Here is a 17,279-nt window from a genome sequence, read left to right on the forward strand (position 1 = left end):
TACTCCCTGCCCTGTTAATAGGACATAGAGACATAGTCCCCGATCTCATACATCTGTCACCCCCTTAAGGTTACCCCATTCTCCCTTCTCCATACATCCTGGCAGCCAGATCTCCACAACACCCCCCATTTACAACTTTGATCACCCTCGGGTGGCAGAGGGACCCCTCACCCTGTCCATGAGGTCCTGAAGAGCCTCCCGGTCCCCAAGCATGGCCCGGATATTGGAGAACACAGTGTCCCGAGTGTCCTTTGAGAGCTGAGCCCCTTCCATTGTCATGAAAACCTCCTTTTGTAGATGCTTGAAGTCTGCCCTCAGCATTAATGCCAACCAGAAAGCAGAGACAATCCTGAGATTAGAACACTCCTTTCCCAACAACACGAGCAAAATGCCTCTTCCCTTTAAGCCTCTGACCCAAAGCATCTCTGCAGACAGCACGCTGCAGCTCTGGGGTGGAGCTGTCGTGATTGGCTGGAGACACGGAACATCTCAGCTGAGTGGGGGGGGGGGGTGCAGGAGGAGAGAGGGGGCTCTGGGAAGGGCTCGCGGGAAGAGGGAGAAACAGACCAGGTGCTCATTTCTGGGACACGTGTGAGACACTACGGACTCTATGGGACGGCAGAGGTGAGAATGCTGGGGAGTGCAGCATGGACTAGAACATGAGGGTGTCACGACATTTATATAAATTTACAGACATAAAGTGCTGTTACTACATGCAGTTGTGACTGTATCTTCAGGGTCTACAAAGAATTAAGCAAGGAGTAAATGTTGAGGGCTCTCTGCTTCTGCTAGGACACCACAGGTGACAGCAAGGTGATATTCTGAGAGTGAGAAGTCCCTAAGGGAAGCGCCAGGGAGAAGGCATTTCAGTTCATCACAGCGCTATCCCCAGTGCCCAGCATAGGACTGGCGGCCCATTGGATCCTCAATGACATTAGTTATAAGACTACTAATAAACAAGTGAACAAATGAAATGATTAAATGAACAAACAAATGTATGACTGAATGAATGAAAGGAAAGTGGGGCTGACTAAGGTGTGATTTGGGAGTGAAGCTCAGTGTTCTGAGATGCTTGGATATCTCCCGTCTGGGTTCTGAGCTGTGCTGTGTCCTACCCAGCAGCCCTCGGGTCCCCTTAGTAAACACTCACCTAGACAGACAGGTTCCGGTGTTCCCTCTAGAAAGAGAAAGGCAAGTGGGCATGTCCCTCGCTTATCCCTAAATTTGCTTTAGAAGCACTTCCGAGGTTTCTGCCCATACACCCTTCTCCCTCCTGGTTAACCTCTTCCTGCTCCATCCCGGACCATCTTTCGTCCCTCCTGTCCCTTCTAGACCAGGGGCTAGGAACCTTTTTGGATGAGAGAGCCATGAACGTCACATATTTTAAAGTGTAATTCTATGAGAGCCATACAATATGTTCAACACGAAATACAAGTAAATGTGTGCATTTTATGTAAGACCAACACTTTTTTTTTTTTACAGAGACAGAGAGAGGGATAGACAGGGACGGACAGACAGACAGGAACGGAGATGAGAAGCATTAATCATTAGTTTTTTGTTGCGACACCTTAGTTGTTCACTGATTGCTTTCTCATATGTGCCTTGACCATGGGCCTTCAGTAGACTGAGTGACCCCTTGCTTGAGCCAGAGACATTGAGTCCAAGCTGGTGAGCTTTGCTCAAACTAAATGAGCCCACACTCAAGCTGGCGACCTCGGGTCTCAAACCTGGGTCTTCCGCATCCCAGTTCGATGCTCTATCCACTGCGCCACTGCCTGGTAAGGCAAGACCAACACTTTTAAAGTACAATAAGTCTCTGAATTCTTTTTCATAACGTTGTTATGCCATTACTAACCAATGATGAATGATGTACTTCTTACCATTAATGCGACTTCTGGTGCTGCATGGTTTTGCTGATGGCTTTGTAGTCCGGTTGATACGTGGTGAGGTGAAGCTTCATGCAGGCGTTGAGACTTCCATTAAATGTGATTGTAGGTTGGTCTTAACATTCTTTAGATGTGAGAAAGACTGCTTACATGCATACATAGAGCCAAACATTGTCAATACAGCAATACTCACACGCTGCAGTGTGTGGTATGTGACGGGAAGCACGTTCCAAGTTTTGACAATCAGCTGGTTCATGGGTTGAAGTTTTTTCATTTCTCCCACTTGTGTTTGCTCGCCAACTCTGCTTGCTGTTGTGCAAGTCTTTCCAAATCTCCATCCAGTGACTTGAACTTATTCACCCACATGTCTGAGGCCTTCAGGTCAGCAGCTTGTAGCTCAAAATCTCTGACGGAGACACTGGGGATGTAACTCAGGTCGGCGCTGTCCACTGCATACTCGTGTGGTTGGGTGATGAACTTAAAAAGACGAGTGCGCTCAGGAAATTCTCCAAAGTGCGCTTTGAATGACTGCAGGACATTAGATGTGAAGGATCAAGATGTTGAGCAGGGTCACTTGCTGTGCATGCATCTTTAAACTCTCTCAGTTTTTCAAAGTGTAGTAAACAACCTGTTTCAATGTCGGCGATGAAGAGTTCCAGCTTGTTTTCAAATGCAAACATTGTTTGTTGAAGGGATAAGACTGTATTTCCAACACCTTGCATTTTCACATTGAGCTGTTCAAATATTCAGTCATGTCCATGAGATAGAACTTTAGGAGCCACTCAGTGTTAGCTAACTCAGGATGCTTGATGTTTTTCATTTCAAGAAAAGTCAGGATTTCACTTAGACAAGCTGAAAAATGGCTGAGCACCTTCCTTCTTGACAACCATGCACATTGTTGTGCAGAAGCAGACCAGGATAATTATTCCCAACTTCATCCAGCAGTGTTTTAAACTGGCGATCATTTAAAGCTCAGGCAACAATAAAGTTGACCACCTGAATGACCAGCAACATCACCTCACCAAGCTGCTTACCAGACATCTGAAAACAAAGCACCTCCTGATGTAGGATGCAGTGAAAACTTAGGATGGGTCTCTTTTCATGTTCACAAAGAAGCACTACAAATCCTCTATTTTTCCCCACCATGCACGGAGCACCATCAGTACACACCGAAATAAGTTTATCCATCGGTAGATTATTTTCTTTCGTGAACTCAGTGAAAGACTTGAATAAATCCTCCCCTCTTGTTGTCTCTTTCATAGGCAAAACAACAAGACTTTCCTCATGTAGCGTGCCACCGACAGCATACCTTGCAATCATGTTGAACTGGGATAAATGGCTTATGTCTGTTGACTCATCCAAAGTGAGAGAAAAGAATGGTGCTGCATTTATATCCTTCACTTATGTTGCCTCAATTTGATTTGCCATCATGATGGTATGATCATAAACAGTTCTTGCTGACAGAGGCATGTCTTTTATTTGTTTATCTTGTCTTAATCTGAAAAGTTGTCAAAAAGTTCATTGGCAACATCGACCTGTGGTGGTGCGGTGGATAAACCGTTGACCTGGAACGCTGAGGTCACCAGTTCAAAACCCTGGGCTTGCCTGGTCAAGGCACATATGGGAGTTGATGCTTCCTGCTCCTCCCCCCTTCTCTCTCTCTCTCTCTCTCTCTCTCTCTCTTCTCTAAAATGAATAAATAAATAAAAATAATTTAAAGGCCTAACCTGTGTTGGTGCAGTGGATAAAGCGTCAACCTGGAAATGCTGAGGTCGCCAGTTCAAAACCCTGGGCTTGCCTGGTTAAGGCACATATGGGAGTTGATTCTTCCAGCTCCTCCCCCTGTCTCTCTCTCCTCCCTCTCTCTCTCTCTCTCTCTCTCTCTCTCTTTCTCTGTCTCTCTCTCTCTCTCCCTCTTTCTCCTCTCTAAAATGAATAAATAAAATAAAAAAATTTTTTTAAAAAAAAGTTTATTGGCAACATCAAGCATGAATGTTTTGGCATACTCCCCATCTGTGAATGGCTTTCCATTTCTCACAATTGCTAAAGCACCAGCAAAGCCAGCCAAATTCCAGTCACCTTGTTGGGTCCAAACACAGATTTGCTGCTGACTAGCTTATACTCTGCACAATAGCTCTTGACATGCTTTCTTCCTGCTGTCCCCCACTGAATATTTCAATGCAAATGCAGTATGGCGTGTGTTGAAGTGCTGCTTTATATTTGACCATTTCATCAATGCAATTTTATCATTGCATTTTAGCCATACTGCAGAACCTACTCTCTCCACAAAGGCAAATCCCTCTGTCCATTTCTGCTGAAAAGTACGATAATCCTCACCTTTTTTTTTTTTTTTTTAGCCATCTTCTTCGTCAGAAGGGTTTCTGCAATTAGCTAGCTGACTACTTGATTAAAAGAAGGGAAGTTTACTTTCTGACCTCACAATGACTCATGTATGTTATGCATTATCCAATAAAAATTTGGTGTTGTCTCAGAGGACAGCTGTGATTAGCTCCAGCCACCTGCAACCATGAACATGAGCAGTAGGAAATGAATGGATTGTAATACATGAGAATGTTTTATATTTTTAACATTATTTTTTTTATTAAAGATTTATTTGCAAGCCAGATGCAGCCATCCAAAGAGCCACATCTGGCTCGCGAGCCATAGGTTCCCAACCCATGTTCTAGACCATTCTCGTCTCTTCTCAACCCTTCCTGACTTTCCTGTCTCCTCCCGACACATGCCGACCCATTCCACCCTTCTGACCCTTCCCATCCCGCAGGAACTATGCAGGCTCAGGGGCCACAGTGGCACAGGCAGGGGCACTCTGCACCGCTGCCCAGATGAGGGCAGTTAGCACCCCCCCCAACCCCGGCAAACACACTCACCTCTTGGGTGGAAGGAGAGATTTTGGAAACCTAGAAGAGAAGTGGAATTCCCTACCTGAGAGTGTGTCTCTGAAGACTTTCCATCTCCCTGCATTCAGTCCTACTCCCGACCCGGTCTCCACCATCCACCCTGACCCTCTGCCTGGGCTGCCAGAGCCCAGTGCTCGGCTGAGGATGGTGAAGGCAGTCACGCGACATTTCAGTTGCGCCAACTGGGCTTCATAGAGGGAACACATCCCACGTTCCTGGTTCTAAAGTCACCCACTCACTTGGAGAGAGACATTCCTCTGACTGTTGCCCTGGAGAGAGAAACAGAAGAGCTCACTCACAATGGCTTAGTTTCCACTTCCCCACCTGCCATGTGCGCACGCGCACACACACTTCTATCGCAGTACTCAAAGCAGATAGTGGCTTTCCCTCCGACCAGGGGCCCGTGTCTCAGTCACAGCAAGGGAGAGGAGAACTGGCTGGAGGATCCCAGAGAGGGAACATATACCTGTGCTCTGGGTCCCTCTTTCTAAAGGTTCCTTCCAATCACCCTTAGGACCAAATTGTGGAAACAGACAAGTTCTATGCGCCCCCTAGTGGTCAGGACATGATGTGCAGACACTGCTGAAAGGTTGCCTTTAGAGTCTAACTCCATTTAGTTCACCCTTGTCAACACATAAACATATTTTGAAAGATTGAGAGGAGCCACTGGCCCCACTAGACTGAGAGTTCACCCGCATTCTATCTACGTCACTGGCAGAAGGTTATTGGCAGCAGGACCCCTCCCACCCCCCTCAATAGATTTTGCAGGCTGACCTCACCTGGGACTCAACATTTGGGCAGGGAGGGGCCAAGAACCTTGAGCAGGTTGTTGCATGTATCCAGGAAGGAAGGAAGGAAGGAAGGAAGGAAGGAAGGAAGGAAGGAAGGAAGGAAGGAAGGAAGGAAGGAAGGAAGGAAGGAAGGGAGGGAGGGAGGGAGGGAGGGAGGGAGGGAGGGAGGGAGGGAGGGAGGGAGGGAGGGAGGGAGGGAGGGAGGGAGGGAGGAAAAGTGGGGCTGACCAAAGTGAGAATCTGGAAGTAAAGCTCAGTTTTCTGGGTTGCTTGGAAACCTCCAATTTGGGTTTTGAGCTTTGCCGTTTCCTACCCAGCAGCCCTTATGGTCCCTCTCAGTAAACACTTACCCTGAGAAAGGAGTCCATTCATTAATTCTAAATGGAGAAAGACTCACTTTCTCATCCTCTAACTTTGCTTTAGAGATACTTCCAAGGGTTGTGTCCACCTTTTTCTAAACCTCCTCCTGCTCCATCCTGGTCCTTCCCTCCCTTCTCACCCTTCGTGATCCATACTGTCACCTCACAACCCTCCCTGACCTTTTCTCACCCGTTCCGACCCTCCCTAAACTTTCCTAACTCACAGAAACTATGGCCTGACCCGGGGCCATGGTGGCAAAGGTGCCCTGCTCACCGGATGAGGACAATCAGGAGCCCGCCCCAACCCCAGCACACACACACACGCCTTGGGTCGATTGAAAGTCTTGTGCTGCCTTGAAGGGAAATGAAATTCTCCACAAAGAGTGAGTCTCTGAACACTTGGTTTCTCTACATTCTGACCCTATCCTCTGCTCCTCTTCTCCATCCACCCCTGCCCTTGGCAAAGGGGACCAGAGACCATCGGCTAGGGTGAGGACACCAAGGCAACCATGTGGGGTTTCAATTGTGCAAAATGAAGGGACTACCTCCCAAGTTCCTGGTTCTAAAGTCACCCGCTCACTTGGGGAGCACAATGGAGCCCACGCTGGCCTCAGGGCCGCAGGGCACGCCTGCCTCCTTAGACAAGAGTGCAGCTCCCTGAGGCAGATGTTTCTGTGCTGCTAATAAGAATTTCATCAATAAACTTTCTAACCATCAAACAAATGATTTTGGACATATATATTTTACCTCTAAAGGGAAGCATATTCTTCAGTGAGTTGGGCCTGTACCCTGGAAAGAGAAACCAAATTAATCATTCACAATGGTTCAGTCTCCACTACACTCACACGCGCGCGGCGCACGCACGCGCACACACACACACACATACACTTCTGACCCAGGACTCAAAAGAGGTAAGTGCTTTCCCTGTGACCAGATGCCTGTGTCTGTGTCACACCCGGGGAAACAAGGACTTGCTGGAGGAGCCTGGCTGGGGAAGGTTTATCTCTGGGTCTGTCTTGGATGAGCCCCCAGCTGATGGGGGTCTCCAGGGGGTCAGAGCTGAGTGGGGCCTGAGGTTTAAGTAGAGAATCTGCTCAACTCACCTGGTGAAGATATTTTCCTCATATTTCGTCCTCGAATGCGAAGAATGCCTGGGTGGAAAAAATCCAGGTCAGCAGAGCCCCGTTTATTCTTGCTGGTCCCTCCTCCAGCCTCTAAGACCTCCTCCAAAACAGGTGTCCCAGCTCCTCTCGGGGTGGCCTGGGGACTCCTTGAATTAGAATCATCGGGGGTGCTTGTGGAACCCAGAACCCCTGACCTCACTCCATGACTTCTGAATCGGGCTCCTGAATAGGAAGCTAGAACCTGCGTTTTCAATAAGCCCCTGGGGTGACGGTGATGCTCTCTAATCCCTCACTGCAGAGCTGCCCTCACTAGGGAAGGACATGGGTCCTTCCTGCTGCCCTTTGTCTCACCTGCTGGAGACCCCGCCCTCCCGTGTATGCTCCCAGTCCCGCCCTCTCCCTGGGCGATCTCACATTTCACGTAGAGAAAGTTCAGGGTTCTGAAACTTGGCTAATATCAGATCTAAGTGTGTGACAGGGCACAGGAGCCATGAAGGAAGGAGACAGAGTGGAAGCAGCCCCATAGAAGGAGACCCCATCCATCATGGTGCGGTAGTATCCAGGGGGAGGAGCTCCAAGGAGGGCGTGGTCAGGTGTGCTTGATGATGACCATGTGCAGAAAATTCCCTGGAGGACAGACTGCAGTGGGTCAGGGGTCGACGCCCGGGAGGGGGGAGCAGAGTGTGGATGATTCTCTATGGAAGTGGGCTGTCAGGGGACAGACTGTGGGAAGAGGACACTTGGGTGAGGGGTTATGAGACGGCAGAGTCCTGACCCTGTGGTCAGGTCATGGGGAGGACCCAGGAGAACTGGACAGAGTGAAGGTGGACGTGGCTCAGCCACTTTCCCTGACATTTATGTCCCTCAGCTCTGGGGAGAAGAGCTCATTTCCATTCATAGATCAGATGGGGACAGAGGGATTCTGATCTTCTCCAAAGTTACACAGCAAGCGCTACGGCAAATTATTGACCTGTTCTTTACATTATTTTTCTCTCCAATTTCTTATGAGAATGAAATTAGTTCACGGAAGTGTGAGGTTTACTGCACCCGGCCCTCTTTGTAAGGTTCCTTCCAGTCACCCTTAGGTCCGAATTATGGAAACAGACAGTTCCACATGCCCCCTAGTGGTCAGGACATGACCTGCAGACACTGCTGAGAGGTTAGCCTTTTGAGTCTAACTCCATTTAGTTCTCACTTGTCAACATGTATAAAACATATATTTGAAGATGGAGTGTAACCACTGACCCCACAATATTGAAGAGTTAAGCCTCATTCTATCCACTGTCACTAACAAGAGGTTTCAGAGAGGATTTTATTGGGAGCTGTGTGTGTGTTTATGTGACAGAGAGAGAAAGAAAGAGAGAGATGGAAAGGAGTTGTCATATATGGTGAGGACATCTTTTGATCTCTGAAGAGCTGGACTCCAGCTGTTTCAATCTGACCTCACCTGGGACTCAACATTTGGGTTGGGAGTACCAGTGACCCTGAGCTGCTTGTTGCATGCATCCATGAATGAATGAATGAATGAATGAATGAAAGAAAGAAAAGTGGGGCAGATCAAAGTGTATATCTGAAAGTAAAGCTCAATTTTCTGAGATGCTTGGACACCTTCAATTTGCGTTCTGAGCTTTGTCGTTTCCTACCCATCATGCTCGGTGCCTCTTAGTAAAAACTTACGTAGCAATCTGTGGCCCCACGTTTTTCTAGAAACAGAAAGACAAGTGGTCACCTTCTTTCCTCGTCCCTCGGATTTGCTTTAAAGACACGTCTGAGAACTCTGCCCTCTACTGCCTCGTCCCTCTTTCTTACCGTGCTTCCCCATCTATAAGACACTCTCATGTATAAGATGCATCTTAATTTGGGGGCCAACACTTGAAGAAAAAAATGTATTACATAAAGTTATTGAACTCTGTTTTATTCATCATAAAATTCATACAACTCCTTATCACTGTCAAAACTCCCATATATGAGCTTGTCCTCACCTGTGTCTGATTACAAATCACTGCCTTCAACCATGAGCGCAAAAACAAGCCCAAAAAAGCAGGAAATGCAAGTAAAAAAAAAAACTACAACCACTGAATAAGATGCACCCAGGTTTGAGACCCCAAATTTTTCCAAAAAGTTGTGTCTTATACATGGGGAAATAAGGTACCTTCTTCCTGCTCCACCCTAGTCCCTCCCTCCACCTCCCCAAACATTCCCGACCCTTCCAGATGCTCCTTGAAAACTCCCGTCCCACAGAAATTATGGTCAGGCCCCAGGGCCATAGTAGCCAAGTCAGGGGCACTCTGCCCCGCTCTCCAGATGAGAACACTTAGGATCCATCCCCCACCCCAGGGAACGCACACTCACCTGCTGAGTGCCTTGACATTCTAATTTTGCCTAGAAGAGAAACAAAATTCCCCACCCTAGGGTTACTCCCTGAACACTCTAGGTTTCTCCACCATCTCCCAACTCCCCAACCCTCCTTCTCATCCACCACGGCCTTTGCCTGTGGGACCAGAGCCCAGTGGCTCCACTGAAGGCAAGAGGCAATCATGTGGGCGACTTTTGTGCTAAATGGGGCCTCGTGGAGGGATCATATCCCACATTTCTGGCTCTTTAGTTATCCACTCATGTGCACACCTTCTCTCATTTGTACCATTGGCTAGAAAGAGAAACAGAAGTGATCACTCAGGGGCCTCGTAAAGGGATCACATCCACATTTCTGGCTCTTTAGTTAAACACTTACTTTGGACGAGTATTGGATCATTGTCTAGAAAGAGAAACAGAAGTGATCACTCACAAAGGCTCAGCTTGTATTCTGCAAACACACACACACACACACACACACACACACTCCTATCCCAGTACTCAGAGGAGACAGGTGCTCTTCCCATGGCCAGAAGCCCAGCTGGGGAAGTTTTACATTAGGTATTATAGGGCAGAGCCCCCACCAGGCTTTCTATGGGTGCCCAAGGGGGCCAAAGCTCATCAGGGGCAGAAAACCTGCCAAACTCACCATCTGAAAAGGTTGTCTGCCTTTCATCTTCTGCGAAGTAAACAATGCCTGGGTGGGAAGAAGCCCGGTCAGCAGAGCCCAGTTTATCCCTGCAGGAGTCTCTCAAATCCCCGCACCTGTCCCCCCCCCCCCCCCCACACACACACACACACTTCCTCCTCCAAGTCAGGTGTCCCAGCTTCTCTCTGAGTGGCCTGGGCACCCCTCACCTCAGAATCACGGGAGATGCTTGTGGAACCCAGAACCCCTGACCTCACTCCATGACTTCTGAATCGGGCTCCTGAATAGGAAGCTAGAACCTGCGTTTTCAATGAGCCCCTACGGTGACGGTGATGCTCTCTAATCCCTCACTGCAGAGCTGCCCTCACCAGGGAAGGACATGGGTCCGTCCTGCTGCCCTTTGTCTCACCTGCTGGAGGCCCCGCCCTCCCGTGTCTGCTCCCAGTCCTGCCCTCTCCCTGGGCGATCTCACATTTCACGTAGAGAAAGTTTAGGATTCTGAAACTTGGCTAATATCAGATCTAAGTGTGTGACAGGGGACAGGAGGCATGAAGGAAGGAGACAGAGTGGAAGCAGCCCCATAGAAGGAGACCATCCATCAGGGTGCTGCAGTGTCCAGGGGGAGGAGCTCCAAGGAGGGCGTGGTCAGGTGTGCTTGATGATGATCACGTGGAGGAAATTCCCTGGAGGACGAACTGCGGTGGGTCAGGGGTCGACGCCAGGGAGGGGGGAGCAGAGTGTGGATGATTCTCTATGGAAGTGGGCTGTCAGGGGACAGACTGTGGCAGAGGACACTTGGGTGAGGGGTTATGAGACGGCAGAGTCCTGACCCTGTGGTCAGGTCATGGGGAGGACCCAGGAGAACTGGAGAGAGTGAAGGTGGACGTGGCTCAGCCACTTTGCCTGACATTTATGTCCCTCAGCTCTGGGGAGAAGGTCTCGTTTCCATTCATAGGTCAGATGGGGACAGAGGGATTCTGATCTTCTCCAAAGTCACACGGCAAGTGCTATGGCAAATTACTGAACTGTTCTTCACATTATTTTATTCTCGGATTTTATATTGAGAGTGAAATTAGTTCATGAAAATGAAACGTTTATTGCAGTGGGCCCCTCTTTGTAAACATTTCGTCCAGTCACCTTTCGGTTTGAATTGTGGAAGCAAACAAGGGAACAAGGCCCATGTGCCCCCTAGTGGACCAAACATGACGTGCAGTCACTGCTGAGAGATGAGCTTTTCCAATCCAACTCCATTTAGTTCTCACTTGTCAATGCTTATAAAACATATTTCTGAAGATGAGTCCAGCCACTGACCCCACCAGATTGGATAGTTCAACCCCACTTCGTCTATTGTCACTGGCAGGAAGTTATTGATGCCAGGATACTTCTTTGACCAGATGTTACAGCAAGGATGCTATAGGGAATAGTGTGTGTGTGTGTGTGTGTGTGTGTGTGTGTGTGTGTGTGTGTGTGTGTTCCCGATTGTGCTGATATTTCATGGGCTTTATTACAGGGTTATGGGTAACCGGGAGGGCTCTCTGGCTGTCCCAGGTGAGGTGCTGACAGTGGTAAGACCTTGACCTGATGTTGTTGGTATTACAATCACACTTCGCCCAGTACTAAGGACACCCCTGCATTAGGCACCCCAGTTCTGCCTCTCCATGGAGGACACCATCTCTTTACCTCCCCAGGACAACATTTCAGTGGATCCTCCTTGGAGGTGGTGGTGGTGGGGTGTATGTGCCCTGGACAGCTGAGAAATGCTGCTTCTCTCTCTGAGCAGGTAGAGAAGCCAGGTTGCTCGATGATGCTCTTTCCCTTATCACGTCTCTTCCCGAAGAAGCGGACCCCAGTCCCCAACTGCCCCCTGACCTTCCTCTTACCCCAGCGCTTCCCCTGCAACAGCAGCTGCTTCCTCTTGTAGGCCACCACCGAGCCCTGTGGCACCGTCAGCTTCTTCTCTCTCACTTTGCAACCCTCTCCCTGTCCTTCACCCTGGGGACAGAAACCAGGTAACACCGTCATACATGCGTGTGGTTTTAAATGTCAAACACCCTGGAAAGTCATGAGGAAAGGAGTCAGCAGCCCCTCCCTCACCCACCCGGCTCCTGATCTCTAGTTCCTGCTCTTTCCCCGTTTCCCCATATTTACCTTCACGTCCCTCAATCTCAGGTTAATATTGCAATGATTGATTTTTTTCAGATTCAATTATATCTAGTCCCTTTCTCTTTTTGATGATGTGGGTTTCATTTTCCTACATATTATAAGAGCTGAAGCAATAGATAAAAGGGAAACGCCCCACTCCAGCCTGTTCTACCCTCCATGCAGGGCCAGGGACATATCCAGCCCTTGTCCCTCTCACTGTCCTGTCCCATCCAAGGCGGGAGAGTAATGAGAGGCTCTGGTGAGTTCACAGCCCAGGGGCACAGGCTCACTAAAACAAAAACTGGGATCTATGGAAGGACGACAGAATACTTTCCTCCTCATACCTCATGCCACCATATCACTAGAGGCTGATCTACTGGAGTACCTTCTACCACATATAACACGTACAGCTTTTCAACAACAACTAATTACAAGGCATATTCAAAGGCAACAAACAACAGGTTAAAGAGACACAACAAACTGAGAGTCAGACTCAGATATAACATAGACGCTGGAATTGTTAGACAGGGAATATTAAACCACCGTGACTAATATCCTAAGAGATCTGATGGAAAACATAGACAAAATACAAGAGCAGATCAGAAATGTAAGCAAAAACATGGAAGTTCTAAGAAGAAATTAAAAATAAATGCTAGAGAGATACAAAATACTACAACAGAAATAAAGAATGTCTTTGATCAGCTCATTAGTAGACTGGACACAAGTATAATAAACACCTCTGCACTGGAAGATCTCTCAGTAGAAATCTCCATACTGAAAAGCAAAGAGAAAAAAATTACTTAAAAATAAAACATAATATACAAGAACTGTGGGACAACCACAAATGTGGTAATACACATGGAACGACAACTGGAGAGGAGAGAAAGGAACAGAAAAAGTATGTCAAGCAGTAATAACTGAGTATTTCCCCCCAATGATGTCAGACACCAATCATAGATTCAGGAAGCTCAGAGAATGCCAAGTAAGGTGAATAAAAATGAATTCAAAATCTCAAACCTATGTATTCTAACTGCAGATAAAGAAAATATATGTAAAGTCTGGAAATACTGAAAGAAGTCAAGCATTTCTCTGTGTGTGTGTGTGTGTGTGTGTGTGTGTGTGTGTGTGTGTGTGTGTGTTTCTGAAGTTGGAAACAGGGAGGCAGTGAGACAGACTCCAGCATGTGGGATCCAACCAGCATGCCCACCAGGGGGTGATGTTCCGCCCCTCTGGGGCGTTGCTCTGTTGCGACCAGAGCCATTCTAGCGCCTGAGGCAGAGGCCATGGAGCCATCCCCATCTCTGCTCCAATGGAGCCTTGGCTGTGGGAGGGGAAGAGAGAGACAGGGAGGAAGGAGAGGGGAGGGGTGGAGAAGCAGATGGGTGCTTCTCCTGTGTGCCCTGGCCGGGAATCAAACCTGGGACTCCTGCACGCCAGGCCGACGCTCTACCACTGAGCCAATCGGCCAAGGCCTCAAGCATTTATTTGCCACGGTTTCTGCAATTTTTTTTTCTTTATGAATTTGTACCTTGTTCAACAGAAACACGACAATAAGGTATTTGAGAATACAAGTAAGACTCCTCATCTTGCTATAAACGCAAGATGAATTTTAGTTCAGCAAAAAACGGATAAGCACCCAGGCAGGACAGTTCAGTAGGTTAGAGCATCATCACAAAGTTTAGAGGTTGCCAGTTCAATCCCCACGCAAGACACATACAGGAAGAGCTCAATGTTCCCATTTTTCTCTCTCTCTCTCTCTCCCTCTCTCTCTCTTGCTAAAATAAATAAATTGAAAAGAAATTCTTCTAATCGATAAGGTATTTGAATCTTATGTTTATTATTGAGTAATTTTTCCATTTCATTTCTATTGTGGATAATAAAAAAAAAAAAAAACACGACAAAAAAATGTGCTGTCTTGCCCATTTTTAAGTGTACTGAATTGTATTGTGTTTTCATTTTCATTTGTCTTGAGATATATTCTGACATTCCTTGAAGTATCCTCTTTGACCCACTGGAGGATCAACAGTTTATATTTTAGGGTCCATGTATTTGTGAATTTGTTAGTTTTCCCCCTGTTCTTGATCTCTAGTTTCATTCCACGCCAACTGTAACGACATCAGAGCCCACAGCCACCATTTAGCACCGTGCTGGCTGTGAACACTGTGACAGAGGACCTGGACACAGCTGAGCAGTAGCCCCGGGTGAGAGGACATGAATTCTCAGGAAGCCTGGGTCACCAACCCCAGCAGAAGGGAACCCAACGCTGAGAGTCGGAATGTCCTCTAGAAAGGACAGTGTTTTACGTGGTTCAAACTTTCATCCTCCAGGGTGACATCAGCGAACTTGGGGAAATTAGTTCACAATTCACTTTTGTTCCTTGAGATTTAGAAATTATCCAAGTGAAGACAAATGACACATAAACTATATTTTATAAAAGTACATTATAACACAAACTATATGATAAATAAATTTGCTTATATAAAAAGAAGTACATGTGCTTGTTATTGTGAGTGAGTGAGTGAGTTATATAAATCCATGAGCATGAGAGTATTTACATCTCACCCCTTTTATCACTCTGCCCAGGACGTCACAGCGTCCAGGGTCCGTCACCACTGAGGATGCTGTGAGTGGTCCCTCATCTCCTCCCGCGTAAACTGATCATGGACACAGTGTGGCAGCCACCCCTTCAGATTTGCCAGAGTCCATCACTCACCCAAAGCAGGTGTCATACCACATAATTCAATCTAGTTCCTATTGTATCGATAGGTGTCCCCGTCTCATACCTTGACAAAAATATTCAGGGAAATGCAGAATTTCCCCAGGATACTCCCACTGCTGATATCCTTCAGCTCAGGACTGTTGAGCAGTTCCACGGTCTCCGTCACCACATACAGGTTCATCTCTGCTCTTCAGCACTGCCCCAGAAATGACGGCTCTGGGTCCCTCAGTTTCCTGGGGAGAGGGGAGGGTCAGAGTGGGAAGAGGTGTCCTCTCAGGTCACCCTGGGGTGCCCTCCTCCTCAGGACCAGGAAGGGTGCAGAGACTTTGGACTTTGACAGGAGTTCCCTCTATGGGTAGAATAATATTGGCATGTGGTTAAGTTACAAGGAAAGAAAAACCTCTTTGCTATGTGGGGTAGAGGGGCCCCATTTCTGATGGGATGTGGGAAAGAGACAGTGCATGCCATTGGAGAATGGTATTTGCATTTTCCAAAATTATACTCGTCCAAGGCGGGGGGTCAGAAGTCCATGCGAGGGCCTCTCACGTGAAGAGGCTGGAAGGAGACGGGTCCTCAGTGACCAGAGTCCTCAGGAAGCCCTGCTGTCAGAGCTGGGGAATCCCACATCCACACGGTCCAGGGGCTCAGTCAGGGTGGGGGGGAGCACATGGATCAGTACGGTGGAGCAGGAAGATTCTGGATGGTTTTTCATGACAGGCACATGGGGTGTTTATAGATGAGCTGTTGGTAGGTGGCTGCAGGGCTGACTGAAGATACAGGTCTGGGAGGGGCTGGGAGGGGTCTGAAGCACTGAGGGCAGATTTCATCTCCATTTCTGTCCTGAGACTCAACTCTGGTTCCACTGACAGCCCCCCTGGGGTGGGCGCCCTGGGTAACAGCCTCGTGGGATTCTGAGACCCTTAAGTTGCTTTCCTCGCATGGACTTCTGACCCCCCTCCCAGGACCAGTATAATTTTGGAAAATGCAGACACCATTCACCAATGGCATGCACTGTCTCCTTCCCACATCGCATCAGAAATGGGGCCCCTCCACCCCGCAGAGCAAAGAGGTTTTTCTTTCCTTGTAACTTAACCACATGGCAAGATTCTTCTACTCACGGAGGTCACTGGGCCTCCAGTGTGGGTTACCCCATTACCTTTGGGGGGAAGTCAAGCCTCTTTCTGTGTCTCTAAGATGTGTTGTCATCTGACATTTACTCACCTCCAAACCTCAGCTCTGTCCCCTTCATCCTGGCTCACTAAGCTCCACCTCCCTGATTCCTACTGCTCCTGAAAATGCCAAGCTCCGCCCCATCCCAGGGCTTAAACCGTCACCTGGACTCCTTCCTCCTGCTCTTTGAGTCTTTTATTCTCAGGACAGAGTTCAGCCCTCAGCTCCACAGAGACCCAAGCAGAGTCCCCTCCATCCAGCCCTCCTTCTCAAACCAGTAACTACCCTCAGAGCTCCCATCAGGACCTGTAACCACCTTCAGGGCAAACGCATACCCTGCCCAAATCCATTTGTTAAAAGTATCTACTTGCCTTCTTATTTCTTTTTCTAGAATTATTGCTAGATATTAAATGCTACATATTAAATATTGTTAGAAATTAAATTATCTATTATTAGATAATAAAATGTATTGATGAAATTGGAGGCTCTTTAACTGCTGAAGGAATTTCCAGGACAAATATTATTTTCCTGCATCTAAAAAAATCCTCATACGCTTTATAGTATAAACAGTCTTTGTTAATATTAGTTCTAGTAGGAGACTTACAGGACATCAGAAATACCGAAAATGGGAGGACCCGGGTTCGATTCCCGGCCAGGGCACACAGGAGAAGCGCCCATTTGCTTCTCCACCCCTCCGCCGCGCCTTCCTCTCTGTCTCTCTCTTCCCCTCCCACAGCCAAGGCTCCATTGGAGCAAAGATGGCCCAGGCGCTGGGGATGGCTCTGTGGCCTCTGCCTCAGGTGCCAGAGTGGCTCTGGTCGCAACATGGCGACGCCCAGGATGGGCAGAGCATCGCCCCCTGGTGGGCAGAGCGTCGCCCCATGGTGGGCGTGCCGGGTGGATCCCGGTCGGGCACATGCGGGAGTCTGTCTGACTGTCTCTCCCTGTTTCCAGCTTCAGAAAAATGAAAAAAAAAAAAAAGAAATACCGAAAATGTGCCTTGTCCTCTTAATTAATTTTCATTCTCTAATTAGCCTCTGATTCTGACTGGTTGTTTATTTTAGCAATTCTGCATTGATAGAAATAGTATTTAAATTGAAATTTCTGTTTCTAAAAGGTGTAAGGATATCAGCTCTTTATTGAGTCCTTACAGGATATTTGAAGATCTG

The 17,279-nt window shown here is 47.8% G+C and overlaps 1 protein-coding gene across 1 annotated transcript in view; it reads right to left on the minus strand.

Moving 5' to 3' along the window:
- The window catches only part of LOC136401375 (gasdermin-C-like), a 46,258-nt gene that overhangs the window by 3,225 nt on the left and 25,754 nt on the right, over positions 1-17,279 (minus strand). Inside the window, 13 exon segments of the mRNA XM_066379509.1 lie at positions 172-308; positions 1,151-1,177; positions 4,775-4,804; positions 5,044-5,073; positions 6,702-6,743; positions 7,058-7,105; positions 9,431-9,460; positions 9,704-9,725; positions 9,810-9,833; positions 10,080-10,127; positions 10,289-10,359; positions 11,960-12,071; positions 15,005-15,173. Of these exon segments, the coding sequence (XP_066235606.1) occupies positions 172-308; positions 1,151-1,177; positions 4,775-4,804; positions 5,044-5,073; positions 6,702-6,743; positions 7,058-7,105; positions 9,431-9,460; positions 9,704-9,725; positions 9,810-9,833; positions 10,080-10,127; positions 10,289-10,359; positions 11,960-12,071; positions 15,005-15,173 (790 nt within the window).

This window comes from Saccopteryx leptura, chromosome 3 (genome assembly GCF_036850995.1).
Source record: "Saccopteryx leptura isolate mSacLep1 chromosome 3, mSacLep1_pri_phased_curated, whole genome shotgun sequence".
In the NCBI taxonomy this organism is placed as follows: Eukaryota; Metazoa; Chordata; class Mammalia; order Chiroptera; family Emballonuridae; genus Saccopteryx; species Saccopteryx leptura.